Source organism: Gossypium hirsutum, chromosome D01 (assembly GCF_007990345.1).
Source record: "Gossypium hirsutum isolate 1008001.06 chromosome D01, Gossypium_hirsutum_v2.1, whole genome shotgun sequence".
In the NCBI taxonomy this organism is placed as follows: domain Eukaryota; kingdom Viridiplantae; phylum Streptophyta; class Magnoliopsida; order Malvales; family Malvaceae; genus Gossypium; species Gossypium hirsutum.
Genome location: NC_053437.1, coordinates 15,771,135 through 15,787,692, shown reverse-complemented (window position 1 = coordinate 15,787,692; position 16,558 = coordinate 15,771,135). Strand labels below are relative to the sequence as shown.

The 16,558-nt window shown below is 29.7% G+C and overlaps 1 protein-coding gene across 1 annotated transcript; it reads left to right on the top strand.

Annotated features, from left to right (window-relative positions):
* The first annotated feature begins 1,544 nt into the window (after positions 1-1,544).
* Positions 1,545-5,876, top strand: LOC107921710 (uncharacterized). The gene is made up of 6 exons (XM_016851534.2): positions 1,545-1,599; positions 1,681-1,766; positions 3,024-3,146; positions 4,201-4,228; positions 5,129-5,197; positions 5,285-5,876. The coding sequence occupies exons 1-6, from the start codon at positions 1,545-1,547 to the stop codon at positions 5,737-5,739; spliced, it is 816 nt and encodes a 271-aa protein (XP_016707023.1). The 3' UTR covers positions 5,740-5,876.
* Positions 5,877-16,558: the final 10,682 nt, after the last annotated feature.

Sequence of the window (16,558 nt, the reverse complement as noted above, 5' to 3'; positions counted from 1 at the left end):
GAGGAAAACAGAGGGAGAAACAGAAGAGAATGAAAAATAAAGAAAAAAAAAAGAAAGTTAAAAAATTTTGTATTGATTTTCAACGAAAACCCAGAATAAAGATTTTTTAACCTAGAATAAAGATTTTTTAATCTTTTTTTTTGCTTATTATAGACAATTGTGAATAAAAATAAAAAGGAAAAAAATAAATTGTTCAAAAAATAAAAATATAGGGACTATTTTTAATAAATGGAAAACATAAAAAAAACCATGTTAAAAAAAATAGAAAAGGGAGGAAAATATAAGGAGAAATAAAAGAGAATGGAAAATAAGGAAAAAAAAGTTAAAAAACAAAACAAAAAATTAAATTGCTCAAAACGAAAAAATACAAGAATCAATTGTATAATTTAACCTAAAATTTTCATTTAAAATGATGATTTAATATGTCACTTCAGCTTACCGTTATATTGTTAACGGCAATTAACGGCTCAGTGACTAAAATGTTACAATACGATAACGTAAGTGACTAAAATGTAACATTTTAAATATAAGTAACTAAAATGTAACTTGAGATAAACAAAAGTGACTATTTTAGTAGTTCACCCGTTTTTTTTACTCGATAATTTTAAGAGCATGTTTGGTTGGCTATAATACTAATGCGTTACAGCTGAATTTGGTGGGCCCATCATAAGCCATTGTTTGGTTGGCTGTAATGAGTTATTACAGCCCTATTCCAAACAGGATTATTCGAGGCTAATTCAACGTTTACAATTCCATGGTCTGGGTTGGGTTTAGGGATTCAACGGGAAAAATTTTCTCTGATTACCTTTTTCACGTCTAAAGCATTTCAAACTTTCTCCCAACCTTATCTCCCTCTGATTACCCTCTTCTTCTGATTTCCTCCCAACCTTATCTCCCTCTTTTTCATGTTTCTATCCTCACCAACCCGATCTCCCTTTGACAAAATAGAGAGAAAATAGAGAGGCCTTTCGATCGTTTCTTCGGCGATATCGGCGGCGTTAGCAGCTGCTACTTTGGTGAGGCTGAAGGAGCAGCCTATTGAGGAGTTTTACAATGCGATCGAGATAATCTATGAACCAGAGGCATGTGTTTCATCTCTTTGCTTCTCTGCTTGTATTTCACTTTTCGAAAAAAAATTGGTCGATTGGTTGATCCAATTATTTTAGGGCAATTAAAATCTGGGTTTTTAACTAATGATTTAATATTGTTAGATTTTGGATGCATTTAAGCTTTTAGATTTTGGATGCATTTAAGCTTTCTTGATGTAATTTTTTAATAATTATAACTCATCATTTGGTTGATATCTTTAGCCCATCCTTTTAAACAAAAAAGGGTGTTAACATAGCAAATAATGGTCAAATGTAGATCACTCTACATGAGTATTTGTTAACTTGCAGAGGCATACCAATTATTCGACAAAGCACCTCTGCTAACACGATATAAAGAATCAACAACTAGAAACCAACCTAGATATATCATTATGCCCAAACCTTTAAGTAATTGAATTCTGGAATTTTATTAAAAGAATATAATCCTTTAAATAAATGACCTATCGTAGATATTGGTTGATTAAGACAAATGGTGAAACTTCCTTTTTGCGTGCTTAAATTTTGTTTAGTGGATTGGGATTCATAGTGTAGTGCTAATATTTTAACAATGATTCAATTTCATTTTGTGCAGCCTGTAAGGCAAGGGGTTCTAATCTCAGGGTTCATTCCAAGTTTGGTGTCACCGGTCGATCGAGATCATCTATGAACCAGAGGCATGTATTTCATCTCTTTGTTTCTCTGCTTGTATTTCACTTTTATAAAAAAAATTGGTCGATTGGTTGATCCGATTATTTTAGGGCAATTAAAATCTGGGTTTTTAACTAATGATTTAATATTGTTAGATTTTGGATGCATTTAAGCTTTCTTGATGTAATTTTTTAATAATTATAACTCATCATTTGGTTGATATCTTTAGCCCATCCTTTTAAACAAAAAGGGGTGTTAACATAGCAAATAATGTTCAAATGTAGAGCATTCTACATGAGTATTTGTTAACTTGCAGAGGCATACCAATTATTCGACAAAGTACCTCTGCTAACACGATATAAAGAATCAACTAGAAACCAACCCAGATATATCATTATGCCCAAACCTTTAAGTAATTGAATTCTGGAATTTTATTAAAAGAATATAATCCTTCAAATAAATGACCTATCGTAGATATTGGTTGATTAAGACAAATGGTGAAACTTTCTTTTTGCGTGCTTAAATTTTGTTTAGTGGGTTGGAATTCATAGTGGAGTGCTAATATTTTAACAATGATTCAATTTCATTTTGTGCAGCCTGCAAGGTAAGGGGTTCTAGTCTCAGGGTTCATTTCAAGTTATTATTATCTTTACTTGATGTAATTTGATTTAATTCTTGATTTAAAGTTTTGGGTATTAGTTGAAGATCGAGAAAAAAATCATTTGACAATAATAAATATTGTTAATCTTTAATAATTAAAGACTATATTGCTATGCTGCTCGGACTTTTCATTTTTCATGAATCATGAAGTACCCATATCTAACACTTGTGTCTGACACATAGATATTGGGATATGACCTCCAAGGATCCTTCCAATATAAAGAAAAACTAACCGTACCCGTATTTGACACTCACACCCGAGTTCCAGTAACGTAGCTATTTTGAATCTTCTCTGTTTATTTTCTTTGCTTGAGATAGAACTTTGAAGTGATTTTTACAACCTTTTTAGGATGCGTTGCTTATGGTTATAGAGTTGTTTTTGGGTATCTGGATTCTTAGATATGTGTTGTTTCTTTGATAGATTGATTTGTTTTAAGATGTATTACTTGTGCTTTAATTTTGCATAAAGTTGGTTTCTTATTTTAGTGTGTATATTGAAGATGGAAGTTGTTATTTTCCATGTCAAATCGATCGTGGGTGTTAAGCTAGCCAGGTTTTTTACTACTTTTTTTCTTGATGCATTAGTTAGTTTGTGACTGATTAGAGTATTATGTCCGACATTTTTAGTTTAATTTTCACCTTTGTCCTTGCCTTCTGTTTGAGTATTTTAATTTGATCTATGTTTTAGCTAAAGGAGTGGTTGAAGGTAGCAGCAAGAAGGGGAAAAATATCACTCAAGGGTGTGCTAAGGTAGCAACAGGACAATATATACATGTTAAACTACATTTACAATTTGGATTTGATCTTTTTCCTTTAAACAAGAACATTTTGGTTATATTTAATTTTCAATATGTTTTTATTTTTTATATGTTTCATTTTAAACTATTTTAATCTTTTAATATATTTTTAAACTATTTTTATTTTCGATATCTTTAATTTATGTTATATTTAATTTTGATCTTCAAACAATGTTTTATATTACTTATATTGTTTGATTGAAAATTATAATTAAACAATGTTTTACATTACTTATATTGTTTGATTAAAAATTGTAATTAACATTACAATAATTATCTGAACAAACTAAACAAAAAAAAGAAAGTAAAATGCTACAAACAAATCATGTTATGGTAAGAATGTAATGTATATGAAGTTTTTAGATTTTATTTAAATACAAATAATAATCGAATATTTTAAAATACATAATTTTTAAGATATTTAACACACTATATACCTATAATCGAATTGAGTTAATACAAAATAAAAAAAATTAAGACATTATTTTCTTTTGTCATAAAAATTATTAAATTCATATTATTTTTTTCCTGTTGCTAATTTTAACTATTCAAACAAAATAATATATATTTTTCTATTCACAATTATTAATTCAAATAAAAAATTAGTTAATTACAATGTGAGGATGAATACAAACTTTTTAGACGGTAAATTAAAGATTGAATATTTTAAAAATTTTCATATAATATATGTATATTTTTGTAGAATTGGAAACTATGTTATTTGGATGTGGATGTGTTAAATGGGTTTTTTTTTAAAATAATTATTAAACGTTAGTCATTAATTAATCAAATCCACAAAACACATTCTTTTCTTTTCTTTCCTTTTTTTTTCTTTTTTGGGTGATTGATAAAGAAATGAATTTCAAGTTTTTTACTTGCAAAGATAGTTGCAATTTCTATTATGTGCTTTGTAAAGATTTTTAATATGTATCGTTCATTTTTCTCTGATAGTGTGTTATTGCTTCCTCTTCTTTTTTGGCTTGTTTGATTGCTTCATCCACCTACAGTTGAGCGTCTTGTATTCACTGAATCACTGTAAGTTCTTTGGTAATTAAATTATTTGATTTTATTTACTATTATTGAAATTAGTATTGGAGAAATGTGACCCTTTTACTACGATTTGAAGATATGTAACATTTAATATCTTGCAGTAATGGCTCATCTGCCTTTAATAGTACAAAGTTTGAGGCATAAAAGAATTGGTCTTGCATTGACAATATGGCTGCAAATGTGTACAGTTGTGAGTTGGTTCTTACTTACATTGGGTGCCATCCATAGCCTACATACTTATAGACCAATGATTAGATCCTATATTTTAGTTTTTTATGCAAAACGAGATTATGTAAAAAGACTTGTATATGCTAGTGACGAGACATGTATTGAACAAGTTAGGATGAATAGAATTACCTTTTTTTAAACTGTGTGAGATGTTACAAACTTTAGGGGGATTGAAGTCGTCAATGAACATGCTTGTTGATGAGCAAGTGACAATGTTTTCACATATCATTTCTCATCACCTTAAAAATGGAGTTATCAAGCTTCACTTTAATAGGTCTGGGAAAATCATTAGCAGATCATTTCACAATGTTTTAAATGCTGTCATACGCTTACAAGATGTGTTATTTAAAAAGGCAGAGTCGATTACAGCTAATTCTACAGACCCAATGTGGAAATAGTTCAAGATATTGGAGTGAGTTCTATATATAGCTTGTACATAATTTAGTTGATTTAGATTTAAATATAATATCCTAACTCAAGGTTTTATACATGTGATGTAGAATTGCTTAGGTGCTTTAGATGGAACCCACATCAAGATTAGGGTTCCAACAGTTGATAAACCTAGATATCGAATGCGAAAAGGTGACATAGCAACAAATATGTTAGATGTTTGTACACCTGATATGCATTTTGTTTATGTTTTTCCTGGTTGGGAAGGTTTTGTTGCTGATAGACGGGTTCTTCGAGATGCCATTAGTAAGAGACATGGACTAAAAGTTCCTCATGGTAAAGTGCAAAATTAGAGGATTTTGAATTAATCTTTAATATCATACTTTTTTGGAAAATTAACCATGACAAATAGTTTTTTTATAGGTTGTTATTATCTAGTTGATGCTGGATACACAAATTGTGAGAGATTTCTTGCATTTTTTAGAGGACAAAGATATCATTTGAATGAGTGGCGTCAGGGTTACCAGCCAAGTACTACTGAAGAATTTTTCAATATGAAACATGCTTCAGCACGTAATGTTATTGAAAGATGCTTTGGGTTATTAAAACTTAGATGGGGAATACTTAGGAGTCCATCATTCTATCCTGTGAGGGTGCACAATAGAATCATTATTGCATGTTGTTTGTTCCATAATTTTATTCGAACTTATATGAGTCTTGATCCTATTGAAGCGGAGTTGGGAAAAGGATTAACTAGTAATGTGATAGATGACGATGAACTGAATATCGTAAATATTCATCCATCGGATGCATGGGCTACTTGGAGGATGGAACTAGCCAACCAAATATTCGATGAATGGCAAGCATCTAGAAATTAATTAGGTTTAGGGTAAAAATAGTAAACGTTAATTTGTTTATGTTATTCATGTATCTAGTTTATGAAACTTTGTTGGTGTTTGAATTGTTTTTTGTATTGTACTAGACTTGTTAAATTATAATTTATTTTCTTTTGATTCATCATGTGTTATAATTTTATAAAGTGTTGACCTTTTGATTCATAATATTGAGCTTAATTTTAATTTATTTTTTTAAGATAGTTATGTCAGGTTTTTCACAATCAAGTGTTTTTTCCCAAAATTCTCGAGGAACCAAAAGAAAATGGGTTCCAGAAGAAGATGTCGCGTTAGTTTCCTGTATGGTCGACTTGCACAATGTTGGAACCTTTAATGCTGATACGAGATTCAAAGCCGGTTATTTAAATGAGTTGGAAAAAATGTTAGAAAAAGTTTTATCGAATGCCATGTTGAAGGCTAAACCTAATCTTGAATCGAGGATTAGGACATTGAAAAGAGATTGGTCAATCGTTTATGACATGCTTAATGGAAAAAAACAATAGCGGTTTTGGTTGGGATGAGCATAGGCAGCTTGTTGTTGCTGAAGATGCGGTGTGGAACTCATATATAAATGTAAGAATTATTTCAAGTCTTTATTATCTTATTTTGACCAAACTTATATTTAATATGAATTTCTCATTTTTATAGGGTTATAAAGAAGCCGGTTAATTCAAACATCGTACTTTCTCTTATTATGATCAACTTATTGCCATCTACGCAAAAGATCGAGCCACTGGAAAAGATGCTCAAACAACCGCTGATATTATTGAAGAAATAGATGTTGAGGATGTAGCTATTACAAATATTCATGAAGAAAGAAACGATTTCTATGGATGCAAAGCTGATGTTTCTTTGGATGACATGGATGTTTCAGTTACACAATCGTAACCAGCTAGAAACCAAGGTGATTCCACATTTTCAAAGAAGAGAAAAAAGATTTTTGATGCAAGTGATCATATTTTTTCTACTTCATTTCATGATGCTGCCACTTTATTGGTGGAAAACATATGGACCGTTGGCGTTGAAATCAGTAGGAGTATTGCCTCCGAAGTGCTAATTCAACAAAAGTCAAAAATGACCATTCAAGAAAGAGCTCTAAATTTATATCCAACATTATGTGAAGTGGAAGGTTTAACTGAGGATGAGTGTTATCGCGCATTGAGCAAAATTCTAGATCATCCAACGCAAATGCTCATTTTCTTTAGTTTACCTTCTTCTGTGCGTTTGGAATGGGTCAGAAGATTTCTTGCTGACAATTAAAATCATGGTTGTGTTGATGATATTTTGGTAACTTTTTGTGTTTGTAATATTTTGATGGTATAATGACATGATAGAATGCCATTACAATGTTTTAACTTTTTGATATTGTAAAATTTTATAACATATGGATTATGACATATAAATTAATAAAATCATGTAACTTTTTGTTAATATATGAATATTATGTTTGGATGTGAAATATAATTCTCAAGTTATTTATTACTTCTAATATTTTGTTTTTTATTGTAGAATAATTAAATTATTTGTTTCACTAATGATATTTTAGTACATTAAATATATATTGCAGTTTAAAAATAATAAAGTAGATTTTATATATTATTTTTATAGTATTATATATTATGATTTTTTAATTCATATAATAATAATTATATTAAGAATTTTATTAAATTATATATTATTTTATTAAATTATATTTAATAATAATTATGTTAAAATATGGTTAAATTATTTATTATTTTTATTAAATTATTTTTAATAATAATCTTATTAAAATTTAATAACAATAGCAATAATTATCTACCTAAAAAGAATTCTGCTAAAGGTATTCTAGTCATTTTAGTTTTTTTTTCCTTATGCTATTCCATTCAACTAAACACAAGAATACTATTACAGTTCTATTCCATTACATTCAACCAAACAATTAAACTACTGATTACAGCTCTATTCAATTACAGTGAACTAAACGTAGCCTAAATAGTTGTGAATAATTTATGGGTTTGATGTTGATTTCAGCTTTTTTCTAGTTTGTAATCAATTATTGATATTGTTTATAAATTATGTACCCCGTCACAGCATAATATTAATCAAATTTCACTTTTGATAAAGAAATGACAAAGATATTTCCTTTTGATTTATTGTTTAATTAAACAATGCTATAATCATTAATTATCCTGAATTCTCTGTCAATTAAAGCAAATAAAAAAGTGGACTTTATTTAGTGGTGCTATACCAAAATTATTATTATTTTTATAATGTTAGTTATATAATTTTTAAAAAAATTACTTATAATTGGGTATACATTGAATCATTTACACAATTAATTAATTTTAATAAAATCCTCTTGAGCTGCAAGTTTTTCTTAAAGAAATTTTCTACAATTTTCCTTTTCGGGTGCTAACATTGAGACCACATTATGTTGAATTCAGAGGTTTCTTTGAAAAGGTAAAATTGTGTTATTGTGTGAGGCAATCTTTTTTTCCTTTTTATAAAAACAATGAGAATTTGATTAGTGCCATTCTTTAGTGTAGTTGGAAGTAGCTGCCTTAACTACCAATTCGGATTTTAGAAGCAAAAGGTGCGTAAGGCAATTGTAGTGAATAGTTTCTAACTTTACCATTTTACCACTTACAATATTTTATGTATTTTTTTTATTTTAATATATAGATTTAAAAGCATGATTTGACCTTTAAAATATATTATTTTTTTATTTTGATATTAAAATTTTATTTTAACTCATATTGGTAATTAAAATTACATTCCGTTAATCGATCCAATCTAAATCGTTTGACATATTCCTCATTTAGAATGCACCATGCGACACTTTCAACTAATTAAAATATGATAGGTGGTGTCCATAAGTATGAAATTATATATACATAAATTCTTGAAATTTTAAAAAAACTTAAGAATATATCAAAATGCAAAAATAAATTATAAAGATTATAAACAAGAATATTACATTTGACTCCAACCGGTTGTTAACCAATGTTGATTGGTTGTTGACCATTATTGACTAGTATTGACCAACCACTGACTAGTGTTGATCAATCGTTAATCGATCATTGACTGGTGTTGATCAGCTGTTGATCAATGTTCACCAATGAATGATTAAATATTACTTTGATATTTGTTTTAATTTTCTTAATAATTTAAGAAAATTTTTGAACATTAAATTTTTAAAAAATTAAATTTGATTTGTTGAAAATTATTTTTTTTGAAAGTTAAATTTGAATTGTTTTGAATTTAAATTTGATTTGTTGGTCGATGTGTCTTTCAGTACAAATTTGAGAGCCTTTTATAAAGTACTCTTGCCTCTTTACAACCTCTTTCTTTGGAGAATCTAATCCCTTACATTATTATAAAGATTTTTCATTTGCAACCTCAAATTTATTATTACATTTGCAGATAATATATTCTTTGATTACAAAACTTTTACAGAGAATCTTTACTGTTGATCTTCGTCCGCATTTGGCAGGGAATCACTCATGTTCATCTTCGATTTCTTTTGGCAGAGAATCACTCCTATTCATCTCTATCTTCTTTTGCCAGGGAATTATTCATTTTTACCCCTATTCGTTTTTATTTTTTTTCTAGTTTTGGTGATTGTTACTGCGGTGGTGTCATCTACGAGGTCCAACATTTTGATCGAAGATGTCGATGATTTCTCATCCTTTGAATCAAAATCCAGGGAGTTGAGCATCTCAGCCTTAAGTTTTTTGTATTCCTTCTTAGTTTTGGCCTGAGCCAACATTGCGTTGGCAATTGATTTGGCTTGAAAAAACTTTGCCGTAGTTTGATCTTAAGTAGCGGACTTGCATAATATTGGATTTTTGTTCAAAAAATCATTTAAATACTTGGAATCATATTTGTCATTATTAAATTTGTCCCACCATTCCGTTCTGAATTTTCGAACTAATAATGAAACTCTCATATATGGATCTTGTTCATAAGAATAATTCTAGGAAATAATCCAAGAAATACACAATTTTGAGAAGAAATGAATTGTTTAGTAGATGCGTTTTGGTGCGGTTCTGGCTAGAATTTTTCAAAGAACTTGGGCTATAAATTTTAAAATTTTTTTGGTAGGATTTCAAAAAAAAAAAGGTTCATACCGGTTCTACCATTCTTGAAATCAATTTGGGAATTTGAATTGGGTGCTATATTTGAAATATATGAGCTAAGAATGTCTCATATGTTGATTGTTAATAAAAAAATGTATTGTACCAGGTTGTTTAATAATCCCAGTACGTAAAATATGGGTGTGACCGCGTGCGCAGAAAACAAATAATTTTATAAAACAATTTAAAAGTTTGGTTTTAACTGCAAACGTGCAGTGTCAGTTGTAATATTTGTAGTGTCAATGGAACACTAGAGCATTCCAAGGATCGAACTCAAGGAATTGCCGGTAAATGTATTTATCAAGTTAATTACAAGTTAAGCAATTACTAATCTAATCAAATTAGAAATTATTATTGCAAATTCCAAAATGAATTGATTATAAATTATATTTAAATTATCAATTAAACTAACTAATCTAATTTCCTTCCCTATTACTTTAGACAATATAAATGATAAAACAATGGTCAGTTGATTTCTTCCCTATTGCTTTAGACAATGTAATGATAAAATAATGGTCGGTTGATTTGTTAATTGCTAACTAAGCTAATAAACCTATACCGATTATATTGTTTGTCACTCTTAGCTGAGAATCTCTTCTCGATCTCATCTTAGACTAAAAGATACTATCTAGGTTCTCCTCTCGGACTCACCTAAGCATATAGATCTCCTCTCGATCTCACTATTCTACACAATTATACCAAACTATCTAATGATAAACTCTCCTCTTGATCTCGTTTATCTAAATTTTCCACTAGAGACGTCAATTCTAGCGTATTAAGCATTTCGATATAATTGAACAATCAATTAATCAAGTATAAACATGAGCTTAAGATAACAAATAACTAACAAACCAACCATCAAACAATTTAGAACATAATGAAACTTAAATTCCAAACAATCATTTTATTAAACACATGGTAGACATAAAGTAAAAAGTAAAGAGTTTGAGAAAATGCTCATTTAATTGATTGGAATCCGATGAAGCCTAAAAGTTTGATTCTTTCCCTTTTACATAGTCTTAAACAAGAAGAAATAAATAAAACAAAAAAAAAATCTATTCTAAAAAGAAAAGAGAAAACGTAATCTAAAAAAAGTGAAAAGAAAAGAAAAGAAAAACCTAACATAAACTATGAAAACCTAAGGAAAGTGTTCAACCACCAAAAATCTGAAAACAAAGGCTTATAAAGTTGTATCTATAGCCTACTAACAATTAATCTAATACTGACTATTATGCCCTTAAATGAAAAATAGACTTATTTGGACATAAAATTGCCCCTACAGTTTTTTCACTCGTCAGACAGCGGTATCACGATACCCACAACAGTCTTGAGATTGGGAGTCTTGGGCGTCTCGGTATTGCGATACCCATGGTCTTTGAATTATAAGAGATATCTTTAAAATTTAAACTTAATTATAAAAATATATAAAATATCAACTAAAAATATTTGATAAATGTTTTATTAGTTTTTGAATAGTAAAATAGACTTTTTGGGTGGGGCAAGCTAAAAACGGGCATGGTTTTGAATTTTTTTGGAACCAAGCCTTGGCCTGATGATACGACCATGCCCCGGGCACACTTTTGGATCAGCTCCCTAAGCATTGTTTGCAAATCCATGCGAGCTGAATTAGTTCAATTTCATTTCGTTAAGCTCCGTTTAGCTCGTTTCCAGCTCACTCGAGCTCAAGTCAACTCACTCAAGCTCAATTCAGCTCAGTCTTAACCCAATGAGCTTATTTTTAGCTTTCTTTAGCTTGCATTTATTTTGCTAAAATAAACCATTTAATTTGTCATTAGTTAAATTAGTTGTTTATCTTAAGTTAGTTAATTTGTTAAAATCTGGACAAATAATTAATTAAGTGTTTTAATTATATCTAAATTAAATACTTAATTAATTATGATGTTTTAAATATGTCTAAAATTGTTAATATGTATGGCCAAATTTAATGTGCAAATTATTGAGTTCATATGCTGCTAATTTAATGTGTTTGAAATGCATTTAACTTGCTGATTTAATTTGCTGCAGGTTCATGAACGGATTGGTGCAATGTATGGGAGTGTGCATGCACAATTGAGGTTCAATGGATGGCATTTAAAGAAGCACATGCATTTGGGACGTTCATGCAAGAGGGAGTTGCTGAAAGTTCATGTATTTGAAGATTCATGGATCATATTTATGGGGGAAAATACATGGGACGTTTCATGCATGATTCATGCATTTTCAAGATGACCATTCAAGTATTTTAGGCACATTAATGCCTCATTCAGCCAAGGGAGATGTAGGATCATTAAAGAGCTGCACATTCATGGAATTATCGAGATTCTTCAAGGCTAAGGATGCATGAATGCATCAAGTGAAGCATCATGATGGTTCGGCCAATTCATGTACCATCTTCAAGCATGAACTAGATTTTAATGCTATTTGTGTGAACATGTTAAATACCTGTGTGAACAGAATTTAAGTTAGTGTGAACAACATAGATGCCGAATATCAATAGGCATTTTAGGCTTATAAATAGCTTACTTGTTTATTGTAAAAGGTTACAGAATTTGATCAATTAAACTTAATAGAACTTTTGTTCTTGTGAGGTTACCTCCTCTCTTCTTTCGTTCGAGTCTCGAAGCGACTTATCTAGCTTGCTAGTGGTGTCAATCCGAACTCCATTGAACTTATCACCGAATCGGTGTGGCGTTCAACCATCTTCCTATACCTTTGGTTCTTACCTTCATATAGGTAACGGGTCAAGGTCCGCTTCTATCCTTCATCAAAATTCACCTTAAGCAATATAAGACTCGGGGCAATACTTTTTAGTATTGAATCATTCTTAAAGTTTGAGTTCTTTATCCATTTCCATTTATTTATCATCTTTGTAACTTAATTCTTTGTTAAACCGAACCTATCTTTCATCAAACCAAAACCCATCCTTTGAACCCATTTTGCCTACCTTCCGCTTATAAAACATTCAAACTCCATCTATCTACAAATTTGAACGAGCTTCTCGTCGACGATCGGACATCTTAAGTGAACCCGACTCAATTAATCGGGCCGGATCACATCATCTCATGGATACCTCTAGCAATGATACACATTGCGCACAACTCCATCTAATCATAGGTTTTGATTTTATCGAGTGTTTATAACTACGTTGAGGTTATGATATTTAGTAATTACTAGTTTGTTTATCCGTTATAAAATTCAAAACTTAGTGCATTGTAAAAATTATGTTGTGGTTACGGTATTTAATAATATTTCACAAAAATGAGCAATATAAAATAAGTTCACAAAGCAAAGTAATACTTTGCAAAAAGTGAACAATATAAAATAAATTCATAAAACAATGTAATTTATACATGTAAAAGAAGTAATGCATCAAGTACGTACCCATGTTAACTATTTCTTTCCATGGCTTAACATTATGGAACTCCGTCTTAAATTTACATGCAATATGATAGATGTAGTAGATTGGGTAAGCTTTGGAAGAACTCCATTGACTTCCAGAAAGTGTTATTAATGCACTGATTGATTTTTCTCAATGAGATATTGGGCAAATATAATAGGATGTTAAGACCTACAAAAATAAAACCGACTTAAAAAGATGAATTAATAGAAAGCAACAAGTAGGATTGCATCCACAAAGATTAATAATAATTCTATTTCTTAAATAAAACCAAGTGAAATAAATAAAAGTGGGAGTTTTTTTAGAAAATTAAAAATTTAAAGAAAAAATAGTAAATAAAAATTTGAGAAAATCAATGAGGAAAAGCTCTAGCCAAAGGTAAAATATTTGTTTAATTCATAGATTCAATCATCAATACAAGGATAACTTCAATGTCTTTAATAAATTAGTTTTAATTGTTGACTCAACACCAGATAACTAATCTCTCCTTACTTATTTGATAACCAAGAGACAACTCATTTGAAATTACTTCCTAACCAATAAATAACCTTGTAACCCAAGGCCCAAAGTTTAATTTACTGGTTACATTAAGAATAAGAGAGACCTAATTCTAACCGAAAAAAAAATTACCCCAGTAGGGTTAATTGAAGCTAGATCACACATCCACATCCACACCACATAATCATAAACTATGACATAAACAATTTATGCAGTTCGTCACTAGTATTAAAATGAATTAAATAATTACAAATTTAATTATTCTAATTGACAAGATCATTCTAAGCTATCAAATACTAGTAAGATATTTAACATACTTGAAAAATCATAATTATAATAGAAGATGCATGAATACTAAAGAACAATAAAGAATTTAAGCACAAAATAAGTTTTATGAATTTATTGAATCAAACTTCAAGTAACCTTCGATTAGAAAAGAGGAGTTTAGAAAACCATAAAATAAAGAAAGCACAAAAATAAAATAATACTAAGAGTGGCTATGTCTAAGTACCTTTCATCTTAACTTAATAATGTCTATTTATAGTGTGAGAAAAATACAAAAGTGCCCTTAATTAACTAAAGTGGAATTTTTCTAGGTTTCTTGGCAATTTTCGCTTCAAACTTCTAGGCCATTTTTGAATACCTTCCTAAATTTTTTTGGGCTTGAGTTGTGAGATAAATTTGGTTAGATCTTTCAATTTCCTTTGAATTGGTATATTATGGATCCAATACGGAGCTCTATACCTTAAGTTATGACCAAAATATTGACATTGTGTTGTGTTGATAGTCTAATCCGCAAAAAATTGGCAAAAATAAATTCTAAGCTCATTTTTCTCTAATTATTTCCTAAATCAATAATAAATAAAATATAAGTATAAATAATATAATTAAGAACATAAATAGCATAATTTAAGGGGAGAAATATCACAATTAAATCGAGAAATTACGCTTTTATCAATATACCATGTTGTTTAATAACAAACCGTCATAAGTTTGTCAAAAACATAATGAGACTCCATGTTTTCTTTCTCCACAATCACACTCTATCCGAATGATGTTTCAGTTCCCGTCTTAAGCAACAACAATTAGAAGGATCTGCTTATACTTACTGTAAATCCAAGTCCTGTCTATTTGGACAATGGGCTTACAATTTGGCCATTTCTTAATCAATGGATCAAATGTCCAAATTTATCGGTGGAATATTTTCATGCCTTCCACTAGTTAACTGAATGGATCTTATGTACTGAGGGTTTGCAATTCCACCACAATACTTGGTGCAAATTGTCGCATTGTTGCTAACGATGACTGCAACTCATTGTAAAAGTTGTCCCAATCTCCAAACAATCGGGAAATGACCTTCTGTTTTGCATGCTAAGCTTTTCGATAACTGATGGTGTACTTATATTGAGATTGCACGTCGATGATCATAACAATAACTGGAATAGTTGCGCGTGCATTCACCAATGGCATAATGCAACTACAAATTAAGTCCAAATCTAATTTCTGGTGATCTTGTGAAAGTTGAGCAGAAGTGCATGTGTGGGTTTCGTTCCATTTTCGGATCTCTAAAACTTGTGTCCTCTTCCTAAGCGTAACCCTAACTCTCTAATTACACCCATTCTTGTACTTCCAACATTCGCTAACGTACAAAGCCATTGAAGATACCACAACTTTGTAACCAACACAAGTTTTGATACTGTAGTACTTGATGGCTACCATAGTTTCATCCTTGGATGGAAATTGTGCCCTTACATATAAATCTTTAGAGTTTGCATTTGAACTTATTATATAGCTCGACACTATGTCAAGATATTTCGAAAATTCCAATGCCTCAATTGCATTTATGTCAATGTTGTGCATGTGGGATAGAGGTTCGTGGAGATGAAGAATGATATGACCAATCATCGTTGTCATCGTTATTGTTGACATTAGGAACTCCTTCAGATTCAGGATCATTAAAATCATTAGTATCTTCTTATTCATTTGGAAATTTGTAGCGCTCATCATCCATGTTCAAATTAATAGGAATCAATGAGGTAGATGGTGCAACATACTGGTATGAATCATCTAAAGCTTTGTTTGAGTTAAAACCCAAATTGATATAAATGATAAAATGAATTTTTGGTTGAATGGTAAAGTATAAATGATGAAAATTATAAAAGCTTGGGTTCAAAAGCTGTTATGTATGAATACATATTTTTCTATTTTTATGTATAAAATATATAAAATGATATAACTTATTTTGTAAAATAATGGTACTTTTATCATTAGCCAATTGAGTTGGTGCCTGATTGACTCATGATACAAATTCAACAAAATGCTTAATATATAATATAGATTATTACTTTGATTTATGCAATTCAAATCTTTTAGTCAATTTACTAACGTGTTATGTATTTGGCTGTGACACTGACACTAAAGTCAATCACTCCCATTATATATAATATCGACAATAAAGAATTATATATACAAAAACATATGTTTATTAACAAATTAAAAATGGATGTGGGTGAAAAAGATTATGTAAAAAAATAAATGAGACTCTGGTCAAAATAATAAGATTGGTTAACTTTTTTTCTTTTGTAGTCTCTAGCTGTTAAGTTACTAACATAAAAATAACTTGACATCTTTTAAGATTGGCATAATAGCAATTTAACCTTTGATATTTATACATTGTATAAATTTAGTCTTGATTCTAAAAAAATTAGCCCTCAACATTTACACATTGTCTAATTTGGTCTTTTTTGTAGTTTTATTTTTCTTTTTGACATCGAGAGTTAATCTTAAAAAA